Source organism: Dermochelys coriacea, chromosome 3 (assembly GCF_009764565.3).
Source record: "Dermochelys coriacea isolate rDerCor1 chromosome 3, rDerCor1.pri.v4, whole genome shotgun sequence".
Taxonomy (NCBI): domain Eukaryota; kingdom Metazoa; phylum Chordata; order Testudines; family Dermochelyidae; genus Dermochelys; species Dermochelys coriacea.
In genome coordinates this window covers 201,646,135-201,668,290 of record NC_050070.1, presented here as the reverse complement: position 1 = coordinate 201,668,290, position 22,156 = coordinate 201,646,135, and the positions used below count along the sequence as shown (strand labels likewise).

The window sequence follows — 22,156 nt, the reverse complement described above, 5'->3', positions numbered from 1 at the left end:
AGCAAATCCAAGTGCAGCAGAGTAGCAGAAGAGCATGGATGTACTCCTTCAACTTGTATGTATTTTAGTTGCCCTAGGTCTTAGTATTTTTAAACTGCAGGTAGGTATACTGGAAGCTTTCCACTTTCATTAAGCATTTGGCACTGAGACATTTTTTTTTTTCTGGTGGGATGAAATTTGCTCCTGTATAGAGGGCTAGTGCATGGCCCATGTCCCGCCTGTATCCCACTTAAGACCTCAAATTAGGGCTCACATTGGATTATAAGCGGTCCATAGGCCTTGTTCTGTCCCTCTGAACTTCACCCTCGAAGAGATTTTGGGGAAACCTTGTTGGAAAAATTATTTTTTGCTCTTTGTAAAACTAATTCAAAATGTAAAGGTCACTGGGTTTTGTACACAATAGTTACTGCAACTTTAATGTGGATTGGATTTTCAGTAGTAAAAAGTAGAGAAAGAGAGCGTGCGCGAAATTATTCAAGGGACTAATTTTACCAAATATAATTAAAACCATACATTCACCATTTGCTAGGATTTCCAACCAAACTTTAAGGAGAAAACATAGGCCCTGGCTTTTATGGGACAACTCTCTTGCCTAAAGTTAAGCATATACATAATCGTTTGCAGGATCAGGGCTATTTATAGCAAAAAAATAATAAGTTAAATGTTGACACCCCCCTGCGCCCCCCACTGAAATCAATGAGAGGTTTGCCATTGACTTGATTGGTACCAGGTACTTACCCAGTGTTTTCATTCAATGAGCTTTTAACCAATAGTTTTTACCAGTAAGGGCCCCAATTCACAAAAGAACGTTAGCATGAGCCTCAGTTGAGGCTGCTGTGGACAGCACATGTGCACATGCTCAAAGTACTGTCCTGAATCAGGATGAGGTCCTGAACTGGGACCATACGTTTTGTAAAGGTTTGGAACCCAGTTAATGTGACATAAATGAAGTTCCATTGTGTTTACTATTAACTCTTCAGTTTGCAGAGGTTTGGGGGTTTGCTCACACACAAATCCAAAAATGATACAGCCTTTTTTCCCATAGAGGATTTCAAAATCAGTTTATGAAAGGCGAGCTGTGTAAAAGTTCAGTGTCGGCTGATCTTCTAAATTGCCAACATTACTACAGGTGGTTTACCCGTAAGATGTCAGCATGTGAAGAAAAAAAAATGTTTACCCACGAGTAGGTTTATCATTAAAGTGAAAAACTGCTAGGATGAGGGAACTATATGTGATATCTTGTTGCCTGTGTAAGGGAAATGGGCTCTGTACTAATGAGAACTCAGTAAGCTCAGTTGTTGTTTCTCCTTTCCCAACGACAGTCATTTTTGGCTTGTCACCCTTTGTTTTCTCACTGATATAGAGCAATAGCCTGATGACCAAAAGAGCTTTGAGATGTTGCTTTTGATGTTCAGACGGCATCATGACTATTCTGTTTACTTGTGGGTTTTGAGTGCTTGTCATCTGTTCTGCATTTTACGTTTTATGAACTACAATTCAATTACTGTCTCTGATTTGTAACTAGATTGTTTGGGCAAAGAGTCAAGAACCTTAATTTTCAGTTGCTTTCCTTTTGAACCTGTAGGAGTAAGATTTAAGAACATCTCTCATGCCAAATAACAATGATTCATGATTGCTTCATGATAGAGTTAGGAAGAAATGTGCACCATTTTCTTTTTTTGGTTTGCTAATTTTCTATGGTTTATCACCTTCAATTCCCCTGCTCCTAATAGCCAACGGGACTATTCTGAAGAAATGCAAAATGAGGCAGCAGATTTCAAAGAGAGGCTTTTATTACATATAGATAGTGTACATAATAAGCAAGCACTATTTCATACAGTCGTGATGGGACTTCTGCTTCTAGAACACATGCTTCCCAAAGTTATACTGGTTATCCATAAGTGGTTTTGTTGTTGTTTTTTAACTCATAGCTTTAAAACTTTTTGGTATCCAGTTACCTTACCAAAAAGACCATAAAAAGGAAAATTTAAGCAGAGGACAATTGGTGGTGTAGAAAAGAGCAGTGAATAATTTACCTCCAGTAGAAATGCTGAGCCTTTGGCGAGGTATATAAATGATAGGTAACACAATTTGCAAAGGTCTCACTCTCCCACACACATAAGGAGGGCTTTTTTTACTTGAAAGTTCCTAATATTCAAGTTCCATTTTCAAATACTATATCATGGTTGCAGGAACAAGGCAGGCATGGATTTTTGTTGAAGTGTAGGTTCTAGGGATTGGAAGGGTAGTTGCCTCAGTTAAAGGAAAGGGAAAATATTCAGGTTGTTGGGGCCATTATGTGCTTGAGATAAAGGTCTGTCCATTTGATATTTGTGGGAAATACAGCTGAGTGAGAGAGACAAGATACCAATTGGTAGGGAACAGTGGTATTGGAACAGTCTCTTTCGCGTGGTTAACTTGAGCTGTCTAGGTGAAAAATATTATTTAATGCAGCTTTGGTATTTCTCACAAACTATCTCCATATACGGATCAAGTAGATACTAAAGACAGAAGGCCTGATCCTTCTTTCTTCACTTGGGCAAAACTTCCAGTGACTTCGGTGGGAAGTTTGTATGAGTAAGGACTGCAAGATTATCCCCAAAATTCTAACGGATTAATATGTTTTTCCTGGACTGGCACATGTGTCCCTAGTCCCATATTTTAGCTATGACATCACAACTAGTTACTTTGAAAATAGCTATGACTTGAGACAGGATTCTGGTATGTGAAATAAAATTCAAATCTTTATGAAAACATTGACTGCCAAAACCATCACTCTAGAAGTACAGAGCCATTACATTACTGAGACTATCTGGAATGCAAGGCCACAGAAAGGTTTATCTTTACTGATAAGCAACTGGAAGATGAGTTTACTTTATTACGTTTACAATATTCTGAACAGAAAGAATCCACTATGCACATGGTGTTGTGTGAGGGGCAGTAACTCACTACTCTCTTTCCAGCACGTAAGAAAAGGTTTAGTTGGGGGAATGTCATCAGTTGCATTCCCTCAAAATACAGTTAAGTGAGAACATCATCCATGACGATCATGGCAAAAGCTCAGGCATAATATGTACAATATTTTATAATGAATGGTTGAATCAAGATACAGATTTTAGACAAGCAAATGGATGCACTCTGGATTTCTGTGTGACGCTTCTTCAACTGGGAGGCCTATTTAATAGTCCCTAGTGACTTATCTTTTCACATGCAGGAAAGGGGCAGTATCTTGAAACATTCAAATATTAATTGTATTTCAACTCATTAATGTCCTGCGTGAGTGGTTATCATCTTTCTTATCATGGAAGTCTGCCATCCTTAAAATGGTAATTCTGCTCAAGGAAATGTCCTTAGGGACTCTTTTCACTTTCAGCTGATATACTTTTTCACTGTCCAGATCTTCTTGAGAATTAGTGAAGTTTAAAGTTACATAGGGATCACCCGGTCATGGCTACTTTCTGTGGATGCAAAAAGAAAAGGAGTACTTGTGGCACCGTAGAGACTAATAAATTTATTTGAGCATAAGCTTTCGTGAGCTACAGCTCACTTCATCGGCTGTAGCTCTCAAAAGCTTATGCTCAAATAAATTTGTTATTCTCTAAGGTGCCACAAGTACTCCTTTTCTTTTTGCGAATACAGACTAACACGGCTGCTACTCTGAAACCTTTCTGTGGATGCTTTACTACTGCAGATACTAAAATCAATTTAATTTGTCACGCAGCATTTGTCATTATGGCTGACCTGCCTTTGCCACTTGTGAGTTGCTTGATTATCTGTAAATCAAGGACTGAAAAGATATATTTGCTGCAGAAGCAAGGACTGATGTGTCTCTGCATAGCTGTCTATATACAGTTGCACATTAATAGCTACGTACACAAAACACATGACACATAATCCATAAAATAATATTTCTTATGGGATGCAAATGTTAATTTAATTTCAGTTTTATTGATTTTTACACACTGCCATATAGCAAAGAGACAGGTACATAAAACTAGCCGTACTCTCTTTGGGACTGATTCCGATATCACACCTAGTTTGCCCCTAGAATAACAAAGATCATGACTGGGGCCATCTGTGTATAAAGGACTTAAATTGTCAAAAAGGTGTTTCCTGATTCAACTAACCAGTATAAACCACTGTATGTGGTAAACGCGAACGTTTATCATGACTGTCCAGAGAGTCAGGGATACTGTTGTTCATATCGTGCTGTATATGTACATGGGTCTGTGCAGTGGTTAAATTATACCTGCTCCAAAGAGCTTGCCATGTCGAGCCCGCAACAGTTTAATCCCATGCCTGTGGTTGCGAATAGCAAAACTCCTCTTTTCTTCAGCGGCCCATGATCAGGCCTCAGTTCAGCAACGAACTCGAGCCTGTGCCTGATTTGAAAGGCATGAGTAGTTTTACTGAAGTCTGTAGGACTGCCCTTGTGTTTCAAGTTGGCTTAGGCACCTCGTTAAATCAAGATTTAAATACACAAGTTGATGCAGTATGTGCAGTGTAAATAAAAGCAAGTTTCCTTGTAGCCGGGATGCTTCTAGGAAAAGGAAGGCAACTTATTATATTCTTTTGGCAGAGTTAAGGAAAGGCAGTTGCAAAATGTCAATGTGTGAAGTTATGCCAGGTATAAGTCTGCACTAGGGGAGAAATGATGGCCCATAGTTACGCCGAGGTGAGACTCTCAAGCAGATAAGACTGTAAAGTGATTTCACAGCTGCTCTATAATAGCAGGCTGCAGAACCACTCAGGGTGAGGGGTAGAAGAGAGAACATCTAAATGAGCTTCTCCTGCCCCCAGCAGCATTCTGTCCCCTAGAAGATGGGTGGAAGAGGCAGCAGAAGGTGATGTCACAATATAACTCTAACTTATTCATTCGTTTATGTCCCTCGTGTTGCATCCCACATCAGGGCCTTGGCAGGGTGAGCGGTATGAGTAGTAGCGCTGTCATGAGTCATACAGGAGGAATTCTGTAAATAAATGATGTCAGTTGTACTATTGTTCAGGCCACTGTGTAAAACAATTAGTTCCCTTCACCTGTGAGCCATGGAAAATATCAGAACGGTTTGTGTGAAGGCATCTTTACTTCCAGATTGATAAGCCTGCTCTTTGGCCACTAAGAGAAAAAAAATACAACCTATGTCTGAAGGGAGGCAGTGTGGCCTAGTGGATAGATCACTGGCCTGGGATTCTGAAAACCTGGGTTTTATTCCTGGCTCAGCCACTGGCGGCTAGATGACCTTGAGCAAGTCACATCTCTCTGTGCCTCAGTTTTCCCTCCAATTATAAAATAAGAACAATGCTACTGATCACCTTTATAAAGTGCTTTGAGCTCAACTAATGAAAAGTGCTATATTATTATTATGGCCTGGTCAAAAGCCCTTTGAAGTGGGAGTCTTTTCATAGTCTTCGCTGGGCTTTGGATTAGGCCTTTACTCAATCAGTGCCTAAATTCTCCACCTTAAAATGGGACTAATAATACTCCCATGCCTAGTAGGAGTCTTGTGATGATAAATCTAGTAATGTTCCTAATGCTCACAGAGACTGTAGTGATGGGGACCATATAAGTGCTTCAAAAAGAGTAGGATTCTTAGAGAGGAAAATTCACGTGATGGTTAATATGCCATGGCTGATCCAAGATAGAACTAGAGTAACCTTGAAATATAAATTTCACTTTTTTGAATCGGGGAGGATGCTGAGCAGATGTGTATAATCATGAAATTTTAATCTCCTTTTCTCTCTCTTTCTCTCTTGTCATGAGGGAAGGGAGAGAGACTACGTTAAAAAAGCTTACCCACTCCTACCAAGTTTACTGTGAAAAGTTGGCCCAGTGTTGAGGACTGTGGAACATGTGGCAAGACTAGAATAAAGCCTTTGTGAAAGCTAAATTACATTTTTCAGAGAAGCAGCCGTGTTAGTCTGCATGGATGTGTCATTACACAAAGTAAAACTATTTCCCCATGTTTATTTTTTCCCCCTACTGTTCCTCACATGTTCTTGTCAACTGCTGGAAATGCCCACCTTGATTATCACTACAAAAGGTTTTTTTTCTCTTCTGCTGGTAATAGCTCACCTTACCTGATCACTCTCGTTATAGTGTGTACAGTAACACCTATTGTTTCATGTTCTCTGTGTATATAAAATCTCCCCACTGTATTTTCCACAGCATGCATCCAATGAAGTAAGTTGTAGCTCACGAAAGCTTATGCTCAAATACATTTGTTAGTCTCTAAGGTGTTACAAGTCATCCTTTTCTTTTTGCTAAATTAGATTGTGCTTTTGAATGACTCTTAAAATGTTGAAAAACTGATAAATATTCAATTTCTTTCAGATATTGTGGATGCTTTGTCAGATCCAAAGAAATTTTTATCCGTCATGGAAAAAAGAGCAGACCAGATGAGAGCTATGGGTATTGAAACTGTAAGTAGAAAGTAATTATGAACATAGGCAAAATAATTCCATATAGTGGGTAATGCAAAATACAGGCTTCACTTTACAAGAAATAATACCTCTGCAATGAGATTTGAGCCACAATGTTTGGTCATTTCTCCTGTTGATAAATTGGTCATTAATGCATGTTATTCTCTTAGTCTCTGTTTTTAAATATAGAACTGTTCTACTCTTAAATACATGAACATGTGTTGTCAGATTTATTAAAATACTCTTCACTGCATTTCCAAATATAGTCACTGTCATGAGGAATTTTTTTTATCAGTCACGGCAGCACATCCATGTGTCTAAAATTAGAAAGGAGCCATCCTTATTAATTTTCAGTAAAAATAGATTATAAATTCTTCATCTGAAAATATTTTTTGTCGAGAAGTATTAGCAAATACAAGGGGAATTTTCTTTAAAAGTAAATGACTTCATTTCTTCCCCCCTGCAAATGATATTTTGTAATAATGCTTTTTCCAGAGTGATATAGCTGATGTACCAAATGACACTTCAAAGAATGATAAGAAAGGAAAAATTAATAATGCCAAAACAAGTGTGACTCCTCAGAGTAGCTCTGAACTTAGACCAAGTACCACTTCCGGCCTCGGACCTGGGATGGAAACTAAGAAAGGTAAAGAAAAATGAGCTTTTCTCTCCTGTAAATGGTTTAGAAGGGCACTAAGAAGTACTACCTCGTTTTTAGTTTTGTACTTTCTATAGTTTTGAATCCCTCTGAAAAGCTCAAAAAGTAACATCTTTCTCTACTAGTGGTATCTCTGTCCACTTGGCAAATACTGTTTTAACCATATTTCTCTTGGCGCAGAAGCCAAAATGGTTGGATTTTAATAAATGTCATGTTTGTGCATCAGTGTAGTCAATGCTATCAGCAGGAATATGCATGACACTGGGAACAATATTTATTAATGATCTACCAGAGTTGTCCTAGTGGGGAAGGCTGTTTTCTTGTATATTTCACAAAAATTCTTTTGTTTTAAAAACTCCTCAGCAGAGTGGTTGATTTAAATAAAAAACAGGTATTTAGGATTCTGTGGAGATCTGCCATCAAATTAGAAATGTTTTAAAGTGTGGCCATATTCTGAAAAGTGTCTATGAAACTGGCATTGTGGACACCCATGTTTATTATCAAATATTTCCATATCAATTGTGCTCAGTTTATAAGCAGATAGGTGTTTTTTTCCTAACTGCTTGTCCTGCAAAGTCGTCTTTGAGAACCAAGTGGGTTCTTTCTCTCTCGTACATCATCACAGACAATAAAGGGTCTGTGGGGCACAGGTGTAACTGAGTGAAATGTGCCAGGAGGAATGGAATCCAGCTCATTCTCTCGTGGCTGCCTTGGTTTTGCAGGGATAACACGAATAAAAAGCAGCACAAACTTCTTTTTAGCATGAAAGTTAGCAGGTAGGGCTGAATACACAAATAAGCAGAGCTGTTGGGGAAAGAAGATTACATTTCTATAATCACTTTTCAGAGTAAAGCAGGTCATGTTTGGAATCTAAAGTACTTCATTTGCCCTTTACCAGTAAAACAATCTTTTTGTGAATTGAGATACTCTGATATAAATGTAAAAAGAATGACCTATTGAATTGTAGACATTCATATTTCATCACAAAAGGATGGTAGTAACCTTACTGGATATTAATTAGGAGCGTGTGTGAATTCAGTTACTAGGCTCAGGAAATATATTTTCAGGCTGATTACTGAAACGTCATTATTCTTGGCTGGAAATGTAGTTCCACACATATAATAACGAAGCAGTAAGTATGAATAGGGAGTCTGCGTTTTCAAATGAAAATCCGAAACTCTCTTTTTAGATCACAACAAACATTGGGCAGCACAATTTCTTAAGCCTGGATTTCAGTGCTTGTACATTTGCCATCTCCTCTGCATCCCCCTTTTCTCTCCTGTCCACTTGTGGAATAATAGAGCAGGTCCTTTGTGACTATCCTTATTATCCTATTATATATTTTTATTATTTGTTAATACCTGCAACATTCTGCCCACGCTAAAATGCACAGTTCACATTGAGGTCAATGGGAGTAACATATCCAGCAAAGTAAGGGAGCCTGAGGGAGACTTTCAAAGGCACAAATGAGAGTTAGGCACCCAGCTCCCGTTGACTTGCAATAGGAGGCAAGCGCCTAACCTCCTATTTATATCTTTGAAAACTTCCCCCTCTGTCTTTATGTCTTATAAAGCACCTGCACATTTATGGTGCTAACTCAGAAATAATACATCATTGGGGCTGAATGTTAAGGTCCTTAGATTAAAATTTCACCTGTTCTGCAGAGATTGTCTTTATTTTGCAAGATCTGAATGTTGTTCAGTGGAATTCACCTTACAAGGCAGATAATCCTTTGTAGGACAGATGGAATTTTACAGTTAAGGACACTAAGGCCAGGTCTACGTTATCAACTTATATATGTATAACTATGTCGCAGAGAGATGTGAAAAATCCACACCCCTGAGCAATGCATGTATACCAACCTAACTCCCAGTGTAGACAGTGCGAAGTGGGGTCTGCAGGGATCAGTTCTCAGTCCAGTTGTGTTCAATATCTTCATCAGTACTTTAAATAATGGCATAGAGAGTACTCTTATAAAGTTTGCGGTCTATACCAAGCTGGGAGGCATTGCAAGTGCTTTGGAGGATAGGATTAAAATTCAAAATGATCTGGACAAACTGGAGAAATGGTCTGAAGTAAATAGGATGAAATTGTAGTAGTTAGGACAAATGCAGAGTATTCTGCTTAGGAAGGAACAATCAGTTGCACACATACAAAATGGGAAATGACTGTCTAGAAAGGAGTATTGCAGAAAAGGGATCTCTGGGGCCATAATGGATCACAAGCTAAGTATGAGTCAACAGTGTAACATTATTACAAAAAAAGCCCTCAACTGGAGCATTATGTCGAGTTCTGGGCATTTCAGGAAAGAGGTGGACAAAGTGGAGAAAGTCCAGAGAAGAGCAACAAAGATGATTAAAGGTCTAAAAAACATGACCTATGGAGGAAGATTGAAAAAATTGGGTTTGTTGAGTCTGGAGAAGAGAAGACTGAGAGGGGACATAACAGTTTTCAAGTACATAAAAGGTTGTTACAAGGAGGAGGGAGGTAAATTGTCCTCATTAACCTCTGAGGATAGGACAAGAAGCACTGGGCTTAAATTGCAGCAAGGGAGGTTTAGGTTGGATATTAGGAAAAACTTCCTAACTGTCAGGGTGGTTAGGCACTGGGATAAGTTGCCCAGGGAAGTTGTGGAATCTCCATCATTGGGGATTTTTAAGAGCAGGTTAGACAAACACCTGTCAGGGATGGTCTAGCTCAGTGGTTCCCAGACTTGGGACACCTCTTGTTCAGGGAAAGCACCTGGTGGGCTGGGCCAGTTTGTTTACCTGCTGCGTCCGCAGGTTCGGCCGATCGCGGCTCCCACTGGCCGTGGTTCGCTGTGTCCAGCCAATGGGGGCTGCGGGAAGCGGTGCGGGCCGAGGGACGTACTGGCCGCCATTTCCCGCAGCCCCCATTGGCCCGGCACAGCAAACTGCGGCCAGTGGGAGCTGCGATCGGCCGAATCTGTGGACGCAGCAGGTAAACAAACCGGCCCGGTCTGCCAGGGGCTTTCCCTGAACAAGTGGTGTCCCAAGTTTGGGAAACATTGGTCTGTCTAGATAATCATAGAATATCAGGGCTGGAAGGGACCTCAGGAGGTCATCTAGTCCAGCCCCCTGCTCAAAGCAGGACCAATCCCCAATTTTTGCCCCAGATCCCTAAATGGCCCCCTCAGGGATTGAACTCACAACCCTGGGTTTAATAGGCCAGTGCTCAAACCACTGAGCTACCCCTCCCCCAAACTTAGTCCTGCCTTGAGTTCAGAGGAATGGACTAGACGCCCTCTTGAAGTCCCTTCCAGTCCTATGATTATATGATTTTATGTTGACGGCAGGGCTTCTCCCGTCGATGTAGCTGTTGCCTCTCGCAGAGGTGGATTAACTGTGCCAACTGGAGAAACTCTCCTGTCGGTGTAGTAGCATCTTCACTGAAGCTCTACAGCGGTGCAGCTGTGCCACTGTAGTGTTTTAAGTCTAGACCTGCCCTAAGGTAGTTAATTAAATAAGCAAGATATAATATAGTGATTGACCCAACATTTTATGTAAGAATTGAGGGTCTTGCCTGTTAGATTTCTCATGGGATCATATTGACTTTGTTTTTTCAATATTAACATTTAAAATACTACTTTGTAACTGAAAGAATGTTAAGATATGCCAGTGAAAACAGCATTTGCTAGAACTTAATGAGAGGTCAATTGTGTAATTACACACATGGTCTGCTCTATTTCTGAGCAAGTGATTTTTACAAACTCTTCTTATTCTTGTTTGACACTCAAGTTGGGAATGAAAGGAGACTGGAATGCAGCTATTGCTTTATTTTCTTCTTACACCAGTAAGATGATGGATGGTACAGTACTGAATTAAACATACCTTTCCCATGTCTCAACAATTAAATTATTTTTAAATGGAACTCAATTGCTTGTTCACATTATAAATTTTAATGTGACACACATTAATTACTGTCTAATGGAAATATAAGTTGTGGTGAAGTTAAATACAAAAACTGTGATATGTACTAATGTGTTTGAAGTTCCAGATAAAATGTATTAATGCCTTCTAGGTATAGAACTTATTCCTCAAGTGAAGATAGAAGATTTAAAGCAAATGAAGGTAAGTTTGGGCATAAACTTTGCAGGACAATATAAATATTTGCAAACAGTGAGATTTTATCTGGTGTCAGTCATTATGACTACAGGAAAATTGATCCAAGTTCCTTTTTTGTAGGCTTACATAAAGTATTTAAAGAAACAACAGAAAGAGCTGAATGCTTTAAAGAAGAAGCATGCCAAGGTATGATCATTAGAGCTCTAAGAGTTTGGGGAAACAAACTTAGCCAGCAAGTTCACTCACTTTAAAAAAGTCACGAAGTTTGTAAGCATGGACAAATTTTAGTGATACTCAATGGAAAAACTAGGGATAAGTAAATTAGATTAGCAAGAAATAGACATTTATTTTAGCCTACACTAAGGACACCCTCAAATAGGCAGTTTTTCCCTTGAGCACTTTTAAATATTCCCTCAGCTTCCAGTATAATTTTCTTTGAGTTGTATAAAGAGCAAAAGACCATCTTTACTAGGTAATGGTTTCTGCTAGCCTCTTAAATGATTGTTTCTAAGTCTTGTTGAGAATCAGCTAGGTGGAATATGTTGTATCCAAGACAGACAGCGTAGGAACTGCAGGGAGAGAAAGTGTAGGTGGGGAGAGTAGTTGAAAAATTAGATCCCCTCTTCGTTCTGTGTATAATAATTACAGCGTGGGAGTCATCTTTTGCTTGTTGTTATTGGCAGTAGTGTCCAAAGTACTGGTCCCCCACCATTATGCTCCACATCATACTTTGGCATACACAACTCCTGGTATCAAAGGAAACATAACAAGTGAAGAAAGTACTGAGGTTCTGAATTTGGTCCCATTCTGGTGGCATATAAAAGCGCTGCTTGGCTTTATATCAATTATTTCCTTGTTATTAAGTGTTCTTTGAGATCCTTGGATTCCAATGCAGATGACTCATTTTCACTGAATGCTTGGATTGATGTATGTGGCTGATCGTTTTTAGTGTCAGAAGGTTCATCAGAACCTGCAGCAGCATCTTCTACAAGAAAGTCCTTGTGTTTACAGTCGATGGTGGCTGGGCTGGTAACTTTCAGGGAACTACTACTAATAATAAGCACTTTTAATACAAGGCTTTTCATCTTCAAAGCATTGTATTAAAATTAATTACATCTGAAGGCCCCCACTCCTCCAGGAAAGAGGGAAATAAATATTATCCTTTTACAGAAACTGAAGTTGTGAATATCCAAAGTCACAAGAGAGTCAGTTTTAAGAGCTAAAATTAGTACTTATGTATTATGGTGATGGTCACCCTTGAAGTACCTGAAACATCTAGAACAGATCGCGTGTTCCTAAACTCTTTGGTAGTGAGGACCTTACCTTAGCAGAGTGCCTGCCTCTTGGATCCTTCCAGTTCCTTTGCAATCCATTGTGCTATCTCCTCCCCCATTTGGGATTACACATTATCCCTGTGACAATTGCAGTTATTGTTTGCACAGAAAAGTAATATTAGGAAATCATTTGATGGTATTAGCTGTCTTATAACACATTGTAGCAGCTGGAAGGAAGGAAGAGAGCCATGCAATCAGCCAGCCATGAGCAGCTTGAGAAACTCTGCACTGTTAGACCCACTGAATCCAAGAATTGCTGCCAGATCCTTGGATGCCCCTGTCCATGGGCCCCCCTAAATTTGGAGGAATAAGTAACAGAAAGGAAATTCTTATCTTTTGTTTTACAAAAGGTTTTCTATCCCTTTTCCTTACAAAGATGGCCTTGTAAACCATAAATTGATATAAACGAATTATTGACTTTGCAAGAATAAGCAGCAAGGCTCCACTTTGGCATTAGAAGGCTTACTACCTAACCATCCCCCACTCCTCTGCATGCCGCTTTCCATGTAAAATTAGTTCATGAAGTTTGTGGATGGTGCCACAAATAATCATTTAGCTAACCAACCCCAAACTCCTTAGGTTGACATGGTGATGTGATAGTGGCACAGTTTATGTTGAAAATATGGAGCTAGGGGAAAAAACACTTGTTTGCAGGCCTAACCAAAAGTTCTAAAGCCAGCCGTGTTCCTGATTCTCAGTTCTGTACTCAGACTGATATTCCCCTTCTCTTTCTAATGCCTGGTCGGCACCAGGGAAAAATCTGAAAAATTTCCCATCATCCTAACATCAATTCAGCTGATAAAACACGGGGATGCATTGGGAACACCCTAAGTTAGTCACACCACTGGCCACTGACATTGTTTTCAGCCCTGTGTCATCTATCCCAACACGGAAAGTGTCAGCCATCATTGCACTGGCTACCCTAGGGTTCCCAATGTTGGCAACAGTTGCTCAGCTGAACTATGGAGAAATTGTTAGTGTCACTTCTGGGCTGGTGATCAGCCATGGTGAGGTATAGTGAGAGAGAGCCGTTGGATGCTGAGGCAAGGATTGGGCACACAGGGATGTTAGTCTTTCTACTCTTTTCATTTAGCTGCATTTTGGAGAACTAGAACATTTAAAAACCAAAAGAAGCCTTGATGGTAAAACTTTCAAAAGTGCCTCAGTGATCTGTGGGCCCATTGATTTTCAATGAGTCTTGTCTCCTAAGCGCATAAATCCCATTTGGAAAGGGGGCTTAGTTATCCAGGTTACGTAAGCACTTCTGGAAATGTTCCCGAGTCCCTGTGTGCCATTTCCATTCGGAGGAATTCCATGGAAACTTTGATTTCGCATCATGGGAGAGTACCAGCAAAGCGGACTGATTCAGCTTCAGGGGACCTGACAGGAAAAAGATTGAGTAGTGTACCTTTAACAGGTATTCAACAGGTGTGTCTTCTCACACAGCATTCATGTCTCTTTTATACGAACAGCGATGTTCCCTGCTTTTATTTTCTTTTAGTGTAAACGCTGATCAGCCAAAGTATTTCTAAAGACAATGTTAAAAATACTTCAGCAAATAACAGATGCGGAAGTAGTTCTTGAAGTGAAGACACCGTTTGTGTTCATGGGATAATAAATGGCTGAATGAAGCCATGGTGTGTGTATGTGGGAGTATGCTAGCGAAAATGTGTTAGTGGGAGTATGTAGGAGTCGCACATGATCAGAAAGATGTCAGGGGTGGAAACCTTTCACATGTTCCTGTTAACAAGAGGCTGAAACACCAGATGGGAGAGAAGAAAAAAGCATGATAACCTTAGAAGGGGCTATAAAAATATCTGTAAAATGTTTTTCTTTAAAGAGAACAGACCCATTTATTTTTCATATAAAATGTGTGGACAGTTGAAAATAGTCAAATATGTATTTGATGTATAAAATGAGATTTGTAGGATAGGTGGATAGATCATTTTAATGGAAGAAGCGTACCTGATAAGTAGCCTCAGAATTAGTAAGCAGTCATTTTATACCCCTTGATAAAATTAGAATTTCCCATGTTCCCTTAATGTCAGATTAGCTGCTTTGCTGATAAACATGGAATTTTGGATTTTGTGAAGTCTGGGAGTCGGGGAAAGGAGAGATTTTATTCAGAAGATTATAAGCAATACAAATGGGAAGTTGTATATGCAAAGCTCTGCAAAGAGAGGATATTGCTTTTAAATACCTCTTCATGATAAAGTGGAAGAGGCTACAGAGCAGTAAAGGAGCAAATAGAAATTAAAGCAGGAAAACATACGGTGAACAAATATTGGAGGGAAGACAACTTCAATACTTCACATTGGTTGTGATGGCAGGCCATACATTTTTGGTTTCTGAGTCAGTCTGCAAAGGGACCTTCCAGTACGGCTAGCATTTTTATTTAAGTAGGGTTCTTTGAGTGATGGTCCCTATGTGTATTCTACTTGAGGCACGCATGCACTCCATGTGCCTGAGACCAGAACATTATTGCTAGAAGTATCCATTAGTTTGTGCCTGCACCGTTATCCTCCTCGTACTCCAAACCAAGAGCTTAAGGGGTGTCCTGGACCAACCACCTCTCCAGTTTCTTGCTACCTCCTGGGGTCTGAGACAGAAGCTGTTCGAGTTAGACTGACTGGTCTATAATTCCCATGGTCCATTTTTTTCCCCTTTTTAAAGATAGCTACTATGTTTGCCCTTTATCAGTGCTCAGGGATTTCACCCATCCCCCGGGATTTCTCAGAGATTATTTCTGTCTTCCACTACCTCTATTCCACTACGCTCCCTCTTTCCCCTCTACTGTAGAGCCTTAGCCTAGGGCCATCTACGGTAGAAGAGTAACTGGAGACACAGTTGATCTATACCTCCCTTTCTGCCCACTGTTCAGAGCATGAGGAGAAGAATGGTGCAGGCACAGACCAGCAGACAGTGCTAGCAAAAATCTTCCTGTCTCAGGTGCATGCTGCACAGCTCAAGAGGAGTACAGGAAGGGACCACACATCTCAAAGAACTCCAGTTACTGTACAGGTAAGTATACGTCAGAGTCGGTACACCTTTCTTTTCCACCTCAGAAAAAGCTGTGCCACTGGAATTCGCTTGGGTAGTTCTTAGCTTTGACTCTCAGGTGTTGAACCAAATCCTCTATCTAGCACACATCCTCACTGAACAGACTGGACATTGGGTGTTGAGTTGGGGGATTCTCCAGACTTTGGGGTTCTGCAGAATTTGGGCAGGAGACAAGAGAGCTTATCCTCTGCAGGGCACTACTGCAGCCACCACAGAGGGCTGGCTGGTAAAGCTGCATAATTGTGGCTGCACACCTAGCTTCTCTCCTAAAAGACCCTTGTGCTAAGGGGTAAAGAGCCATTGTGCTGTGCTTTGCGATGTGCATGGGCTATGGAATCCCTGCCTGGGCTCGGTGCGTCCTGCTCAGATGAACTGCCTAGGTTCAGCAACATTCTGTTCCTCTGAAGCCCTTACATAATTGCAAGATTAGGTACTAAGGAAGGAGTATAAAAAAGAAAGAGAGGAAAATATTGAAATTTGCTGGGAGAGCAATCAGCTTTTTTAAGGGGTTGATTGATTCTTTTTTATTTTAAACCACCATATTTTGGTGACAGAGGCATAAATATTATTCTTAAAAACTTTGTCAGGTAAGATCACTAATTTGAAAATCTAAGCAGGGGCTTCATCTCTTGTTGTCGCATTTGCTAGGCACATTAAGATCGTCTTCCATTTTACAGCAGAATTCATTCTCGAGGTTTTCACTGTTACTCAGAAGACTGATGAGGCAGTGACTTGAGCTCATAACAGCTTGTTTTTCCATATGGCCTTTTTCGAAGGTTGCAGCATCTAACCTTTTTCTTCCCCATCATATGTCCTTCTGTGTGACTCTCCACCAACTCTTTAATATTCCTCCTGACTTTCTGTTACAGAAGAGAGGGAGTTCCCTTGCACTGGCAACAATGGTTTCAGTGTGTGCATGCCTTTCCTCAACATCTCGAAGGGGCATATGCTTCTCTGGGAAGGTTGGGCTTATCGTAGAAAGGTGTGATCAAAATGGCAGTCCATTTGCTTACATTGAGAACTAATCGTACATGGCATGGTGCAATACAAGGGTGAGGATCAGACATGTCAGTGTAACCATGTAGCTCAGCCTTTTTGCTCAGTTATAAAAACGTTGCATCTGATTTTTCCAGAAAGGCAAACTGAAAGCAAACCCACTCGTGCAGCAAAGAGTCACAGTCCTAGAAGGGACCTCGAGAGGTCATCCTCCAGTCCCCATCCTCCTGATGACATGAGAAATAAACATCATTTTTTAGGAAAAAAGAATCACAAGTTATATTTACCCTTAGCAGTAGCAGCAACATGCTATCATCTGGCGGCGCACATTGTTGGTCCCATGCTGGACCAATACCAAAACTGTTCCTTGAGGAGGTGGAGGGGGGAGAGATCAAACTGACCATGTCACAGGAACTGTGACGAGAAGGTGGAGCCTCCCCACAACTACTTAGCTTCAAAAAGATGTTTGGAAAAAATGTATTCTTTTAAAAGTCCACACTGAGGGGCTTGATAATCCCGTTAGTTGAACACAGTCATTGGGATCTGCATGCATGTGCAAATGCCAGCATGATTTTGTCTGGACTGCAGCTGAATGCCAAGCTAAGCCAAATTTCATCACTGCCTTCTTGTGCTGTAATTCTGCCATTCTTAAAATCATTTACCAACTGGTTGCAAGACTGTGCCAATCATGGCACGTGTGGATTTGCTGCTGCTTACACCTTCTGTAACTATAGAGTTTATTTCAGTTATAGCCCATTTATAAAGTGTTCACTACGACCCAATGCAGTGGGTCTTTGTCTGTGAGGTGGGAAGGAAAGGAGATGAGACTTCTTTAAGGATCCCGCCTGCGTTTGGCTTACAAGGATAGGTAAAGGAGAACTTACCTCACTGGTTGGGGACAGGAAGTGGCCAGATCAGGCAGGCAGAGCACCAGGAAGAGGGAGGATGTGTGCACCCTGTGCATTCCAGAAAGAGCTTGCGTGCTCTCAGGAGTCACCAGTCACCCATGAGATCAGAGTAGGGCCAGGTTTTTAATGATCTGCTCTGAACAGTGTGCTTGCTGCCTTTTCTCTCTCTCTCTCTTTTGAGGCTGGGAAGGAATTTTCCCCTCACTGACAGATTGGCCAAGGCAGGGTGGGTTTTGTCATCTTCCTCACAGCAAATCAGGGATCCAATGAGGTAGGTAAGCAGGATAGATCAAGATGTTGCAAATTGGTAGGTAGCAGGTGTCCTGTGCACTCAGTCCATAGGAGGTCCGATTCCCTGATAAGCAGTTGTTGGAAGGGGATTTAGGTATCCCCTAAGGAAAGGGGGCTTGGGCTCCTACATCAGGGTACAGCAAGGAGACAACCCCTCACACACCTCTTTTCCAGACCCTCTTAACCTTCACACAAGAAGAGGGTGGTGGGGTCCCTGTGCTGAGCTATGACCAGGTTGGGAATGGGAGGTGCTGAGGGCAGGACCTCCCAAGTAGGTGGAAACCATTAAGAAAAATACAGTGACTTAAGCTTTATTTGCTAGGTATTCACAGATACGTTAGGCGAATAAAGGTGCAGCCTCCCATCCGCAGCATCTTATTTTTTATCCTGTGTGGCTGGGACAGTGGAAAGATCTTCAGAAGTTCAGCAAGCCACAAAGATATTTTGGTTCAAGGGTTTTATATTATTTTTTCTCTAATGTGGTTGTACTATAAACCCAGAGATGCAACATGCAGGGGTTTTTATAAAGCTGCTGCCAGTAGATAAGACTGAATATTTTTGTAATGACACCCACCTAGTGAGCTGTCACCTTCCTATACTGTAATGTTCATATTTATTTGGCATTTCACTGAATCTGAAAAACACCAGTAACTTTTTGTAATCAGCCTTTTTAAAAGGACTTTCATACTAGGAACAACTTGCTCCTGAGTCTTAGCTTTGTTTAGCTGTACCATTAGTGAGTTTTAAATAAATTAGCCTATGACTTTTGCAGAATAAAGTAATGATTTGATTTTTAAAACAGACTAGAACATTTACACTGAGCAACATCAGGAACCCAACATTCACTGCCTGAGGCACATGCAGGAAACATAGTCTCTTGGAATGGGAGACACCATGGTACTGCACAGTGGTGGATGTGGAGCTTTTAATGGAGATCTTTGTTTTGTACCTTGTCATTAATACACAGGCTAAATTCTGGTCCCTGAGCAAGTGAGCTGTGCTCATGGAAATTTCACAGGGGATGTGCTCAAGGGAGCCTGAAGGCGGAGTGTGGGGCACGCACACAGCTCCTATACAAGGCATTAGCCAGTAGAGTCACCTAATAGCAACACTCCATGCGGCTAGATAAATAAAAAACGCAAACTAAGCTTAATATACTAAATAGATTGGATATGAATTAGCAGCTTCTCACCCTAAGAGATGATACAAGCAGGCTGCAGATTCTTAAAGGGCAAGCTGCACTTGCTTTACAGCTTGGAATCCCCAGGTTTTTCATTCACAGGCTAGAAATCCTTTTAGGCTGGGTCCAGCACTTCCCCCAGTTAAGTCTTTGTTCCTCTGGTGTTTCCAGGAGTCTTCTTGTGTGGTGAGTAAAGAACACCAGATGATGTCACTCCCTGCCTTATATAGCTTTAGCATATGGTAGAACCCTGTGTTTCAATGCTTAGTTCCCAGACCAGTCTGTGGAAAAATACTGACATCCCAAGATGGAGTCCAGCATCCTGTGGTCTGTTCACATGTCCATGTAGAGTCATAGGAGCCGTTAATCACAGGCTGTTTGGAGTGTTCTCAGGAACGTTCATCACCAGGTGGGAGATAAACTTGTCCTAAGGCCGGTTGTTTTTTCCTAATGGCCCATTGCCCTAAAGAGGCCCTTCCCCACCCACTATCTAGACTGAAAGCATCTTGTCTAGTGAGCGTTAACTAGGTGTAAATTTAAAATACATTTTAAATACTACAAATACTACATTTAAAATACAGATACATAGTCAATATTCATAACTTCAGATACAAAAATAATAATGTGTACAAATAGGATAATCATATTCAGCAAGTCATAACTTTCCCAATGACACCTCACGTGCCTTATCTTGCATAAAAACATTATAATTATGCTATAACCATATCATAATAATATCACTGAAGGATATAGGGTACAGTATCACAAAGTGGTCACATATAAAAAGCTCCTTCTGTGTTAAGAGATATTACCAGTTTTAGCTGTATTCCTTATTTTAAATATAGGGAATCTCTCTCAAAGCCATTGACTCTGTCAAACAGAAGAAAGGTGTTTTTAAGTGTAACTGTCACACACTATGGAGTGGCTCACGACTGTGAGTGCCTACCTCAGGACAGATTGTCAAAAGCATGGCAGGTCCCCCTCACCCCAACCTGGTAATATGTTGTATCATTAGATTTCACCAACCCAGTACCAAATGTAAACTCCCAAAGTACTTCAGTAGTCTTATAATGGAGTCCCAGACTGTCTCCTTAGACACTCCAGTCTATCTGGCCACCCAGACAAGCTGGACTATGTGATAAATGGTCACTTACACCAAAAATCACAGATATTCCAGGTTACTCCCAGTTCCAAGAAACCAGGTCATTCACCTAGGTCGGGTAGCATGCTAGATCTCACATCAAAGACCAATTCTATAGAAAACTAACTATAGGTTTATTAGCTAAGGCTACGTCTACTGGAGAGCTAACAGCAGCACAGCTGTACCGATGCAGCCACACTTCTGTAAGATCTCTCGTGTAGCTGCTCTATACTGACAGGAAATCACCACCAGCGAGCAGCGGTAGCTATGTCGGCGGGAGAAGCTCTCCTGCAATCATAGCACTGTGCACACTGCCACTTACGCCAGCAAAATTTACGTCACTTGGATGGGGTATTGTTTTTTTTTTTCCCACACCCGAGCGACACAAGTTTTGCCAGCATAAGTGGTAGTGTAGACATGGCCTAAGAAAAAGAAATGAGAGTTATTGAGAGGATAAAGCAGATAAAACACATGTACAGGTGAATCAGTCTATAATTCCAAATGGTAGTAAAGATGTAGTAATCTGCCAGTCTTCCAAAAGTCTCTCAGTGCTACCCAGAATAACTCGGGGATCTCCATCTTCTCGTTCAATTATTCTGCCCTGTTACAATCCAAACTGTCCAGAGATGCAGGATATTTCCCTGAATCCATACGTATAGCTTTTTCTCACAGAAAACACACTGACAGAGTCACCACCCACACAGGCTCTGCCTTTGATTGATGGAGAGATAGAGGAATCCATTTAGATAGTCTTCAATTTCTGATCATCACACTGGCCTTCAAATGCACAAGAATTAGTTTCCTGCTGAAGTTCTTCATTTGCATTACACAAGGCGTCTTTCTCGTTGAATGGGTTAGTTATAGGGATATATATTCAATGTAAATGTTTGCTATCACATTATAACAGGATACAGATATGTGAAAACAATGCATGTAACATCCCATTAGTTTTCATGGAGATTAAACACCAAATACATTCTTATACATTTAACAATCACTTTGATCTATACTAGTAGACAGGTGAATTGGCCTGGGGCTTTGGTGTGAGCTGACACCTGGTCTGCCAGTGTCATAGTATCCACTGAATGTGCCAAGAAATGTTATATACCTGTAATTGTGTGTTTTGCCTGCTGTTAGTGGAGTGTATGAGATTATTCTCCCTCAATATCCTGCTTCTCTTTCTGCATAATCCTCAAGGTATGACGTTGTATATTCATGTCACCAGCTCACCTTGGGCCAAATTCTCTGGCTAGAATACGACCCTATATGCAGTGAAACTAGCATGGATCTGCTGTGTGGGATGGGGCAAGGTGCGGCAGCTCTGTGGTGTCCTCAGATTTTGAACAGTCATGAATCCAAATGCAAATCCCTCAACCCCTTTCTAGAGCTGCTGTAGAAGCTCTTCCATAGCAGACTGCTTCCCCCATCTCTCCTAGTCTGGCTACTGATCAGGGTACTCTGACCTGGGTTGAATTTCCCCCTAAATAAATGTATCCAGATTAACTTTCAATAACTTCCTTTTTTTAAAAACTTCCTTTGGAAAGACCTTGGACTAAATGCTCTAGAATATAGAGCACCAGATTTACCCCAGTGTAGGTAGGCACACGTCCGTTTGCCTACAATGGAGTTACATGTGCATAATAAGCTAAAGGCTGCACGAAAGTCATACAGTGGAGCAACTGCTCTTGCGTATTTGAAATAAAAATACTGATGAGTCTGATTCATTGTAATATTGAAATGCCAAAAGACTGCACTGCTCAGCTGGTTATTTATAAGGTTCCCTGTTGGTTCACAGAAAGGAATTTTGGTTTGGTAATGGTGGCATTTTTCATTTGCCACTTCAGTTTCCATGCAGCAATTGGCAGCACACCATATGTATTGCATATAAATGTGTGTGCATGAACCTGTGATTATGCAGTGTAAGGTGAATTTTTTTAAACATAAAACATGCTAACATGGATCCAAGATCATAAAAAGCCACAAAAATGTGTTAGAATCTTCTTGAAATCTTCATTGCTAAAAATAATGGGGTTTGTGCAGGTTTGTTCCAGACATTATAATATAGAAACTGGCGTGGCTTAAA

General features: G+C 40.7%; 1 protein-coding gene across 1 annotated transcript in view; it reads left to right on the top strand.

Annotated features, from left to right (window-relative positions):
- PLCB4 (phospholipase C beta 4) overlaps positions 1 to 22,156 on the top strand; it is a 314,466-nt gene that overhangs the window by 259,246 nt on the left and 33,064 nt on the right. Inside the window, 4 exon segments of the mRNA XM_043512117.1 lie at positions 6,332 to 6,420; positions 6,916 to 7,066; positions 11,120 to 11,169; positions 11,284 to 11,349. Coding sequence (XP_043368052.1) covers positions 6,332 to 6,420; positions 6,916 to 7,066; positions 11,120 to 11,169; positions 11,284 to 11,349 — 356 coding nt within the window.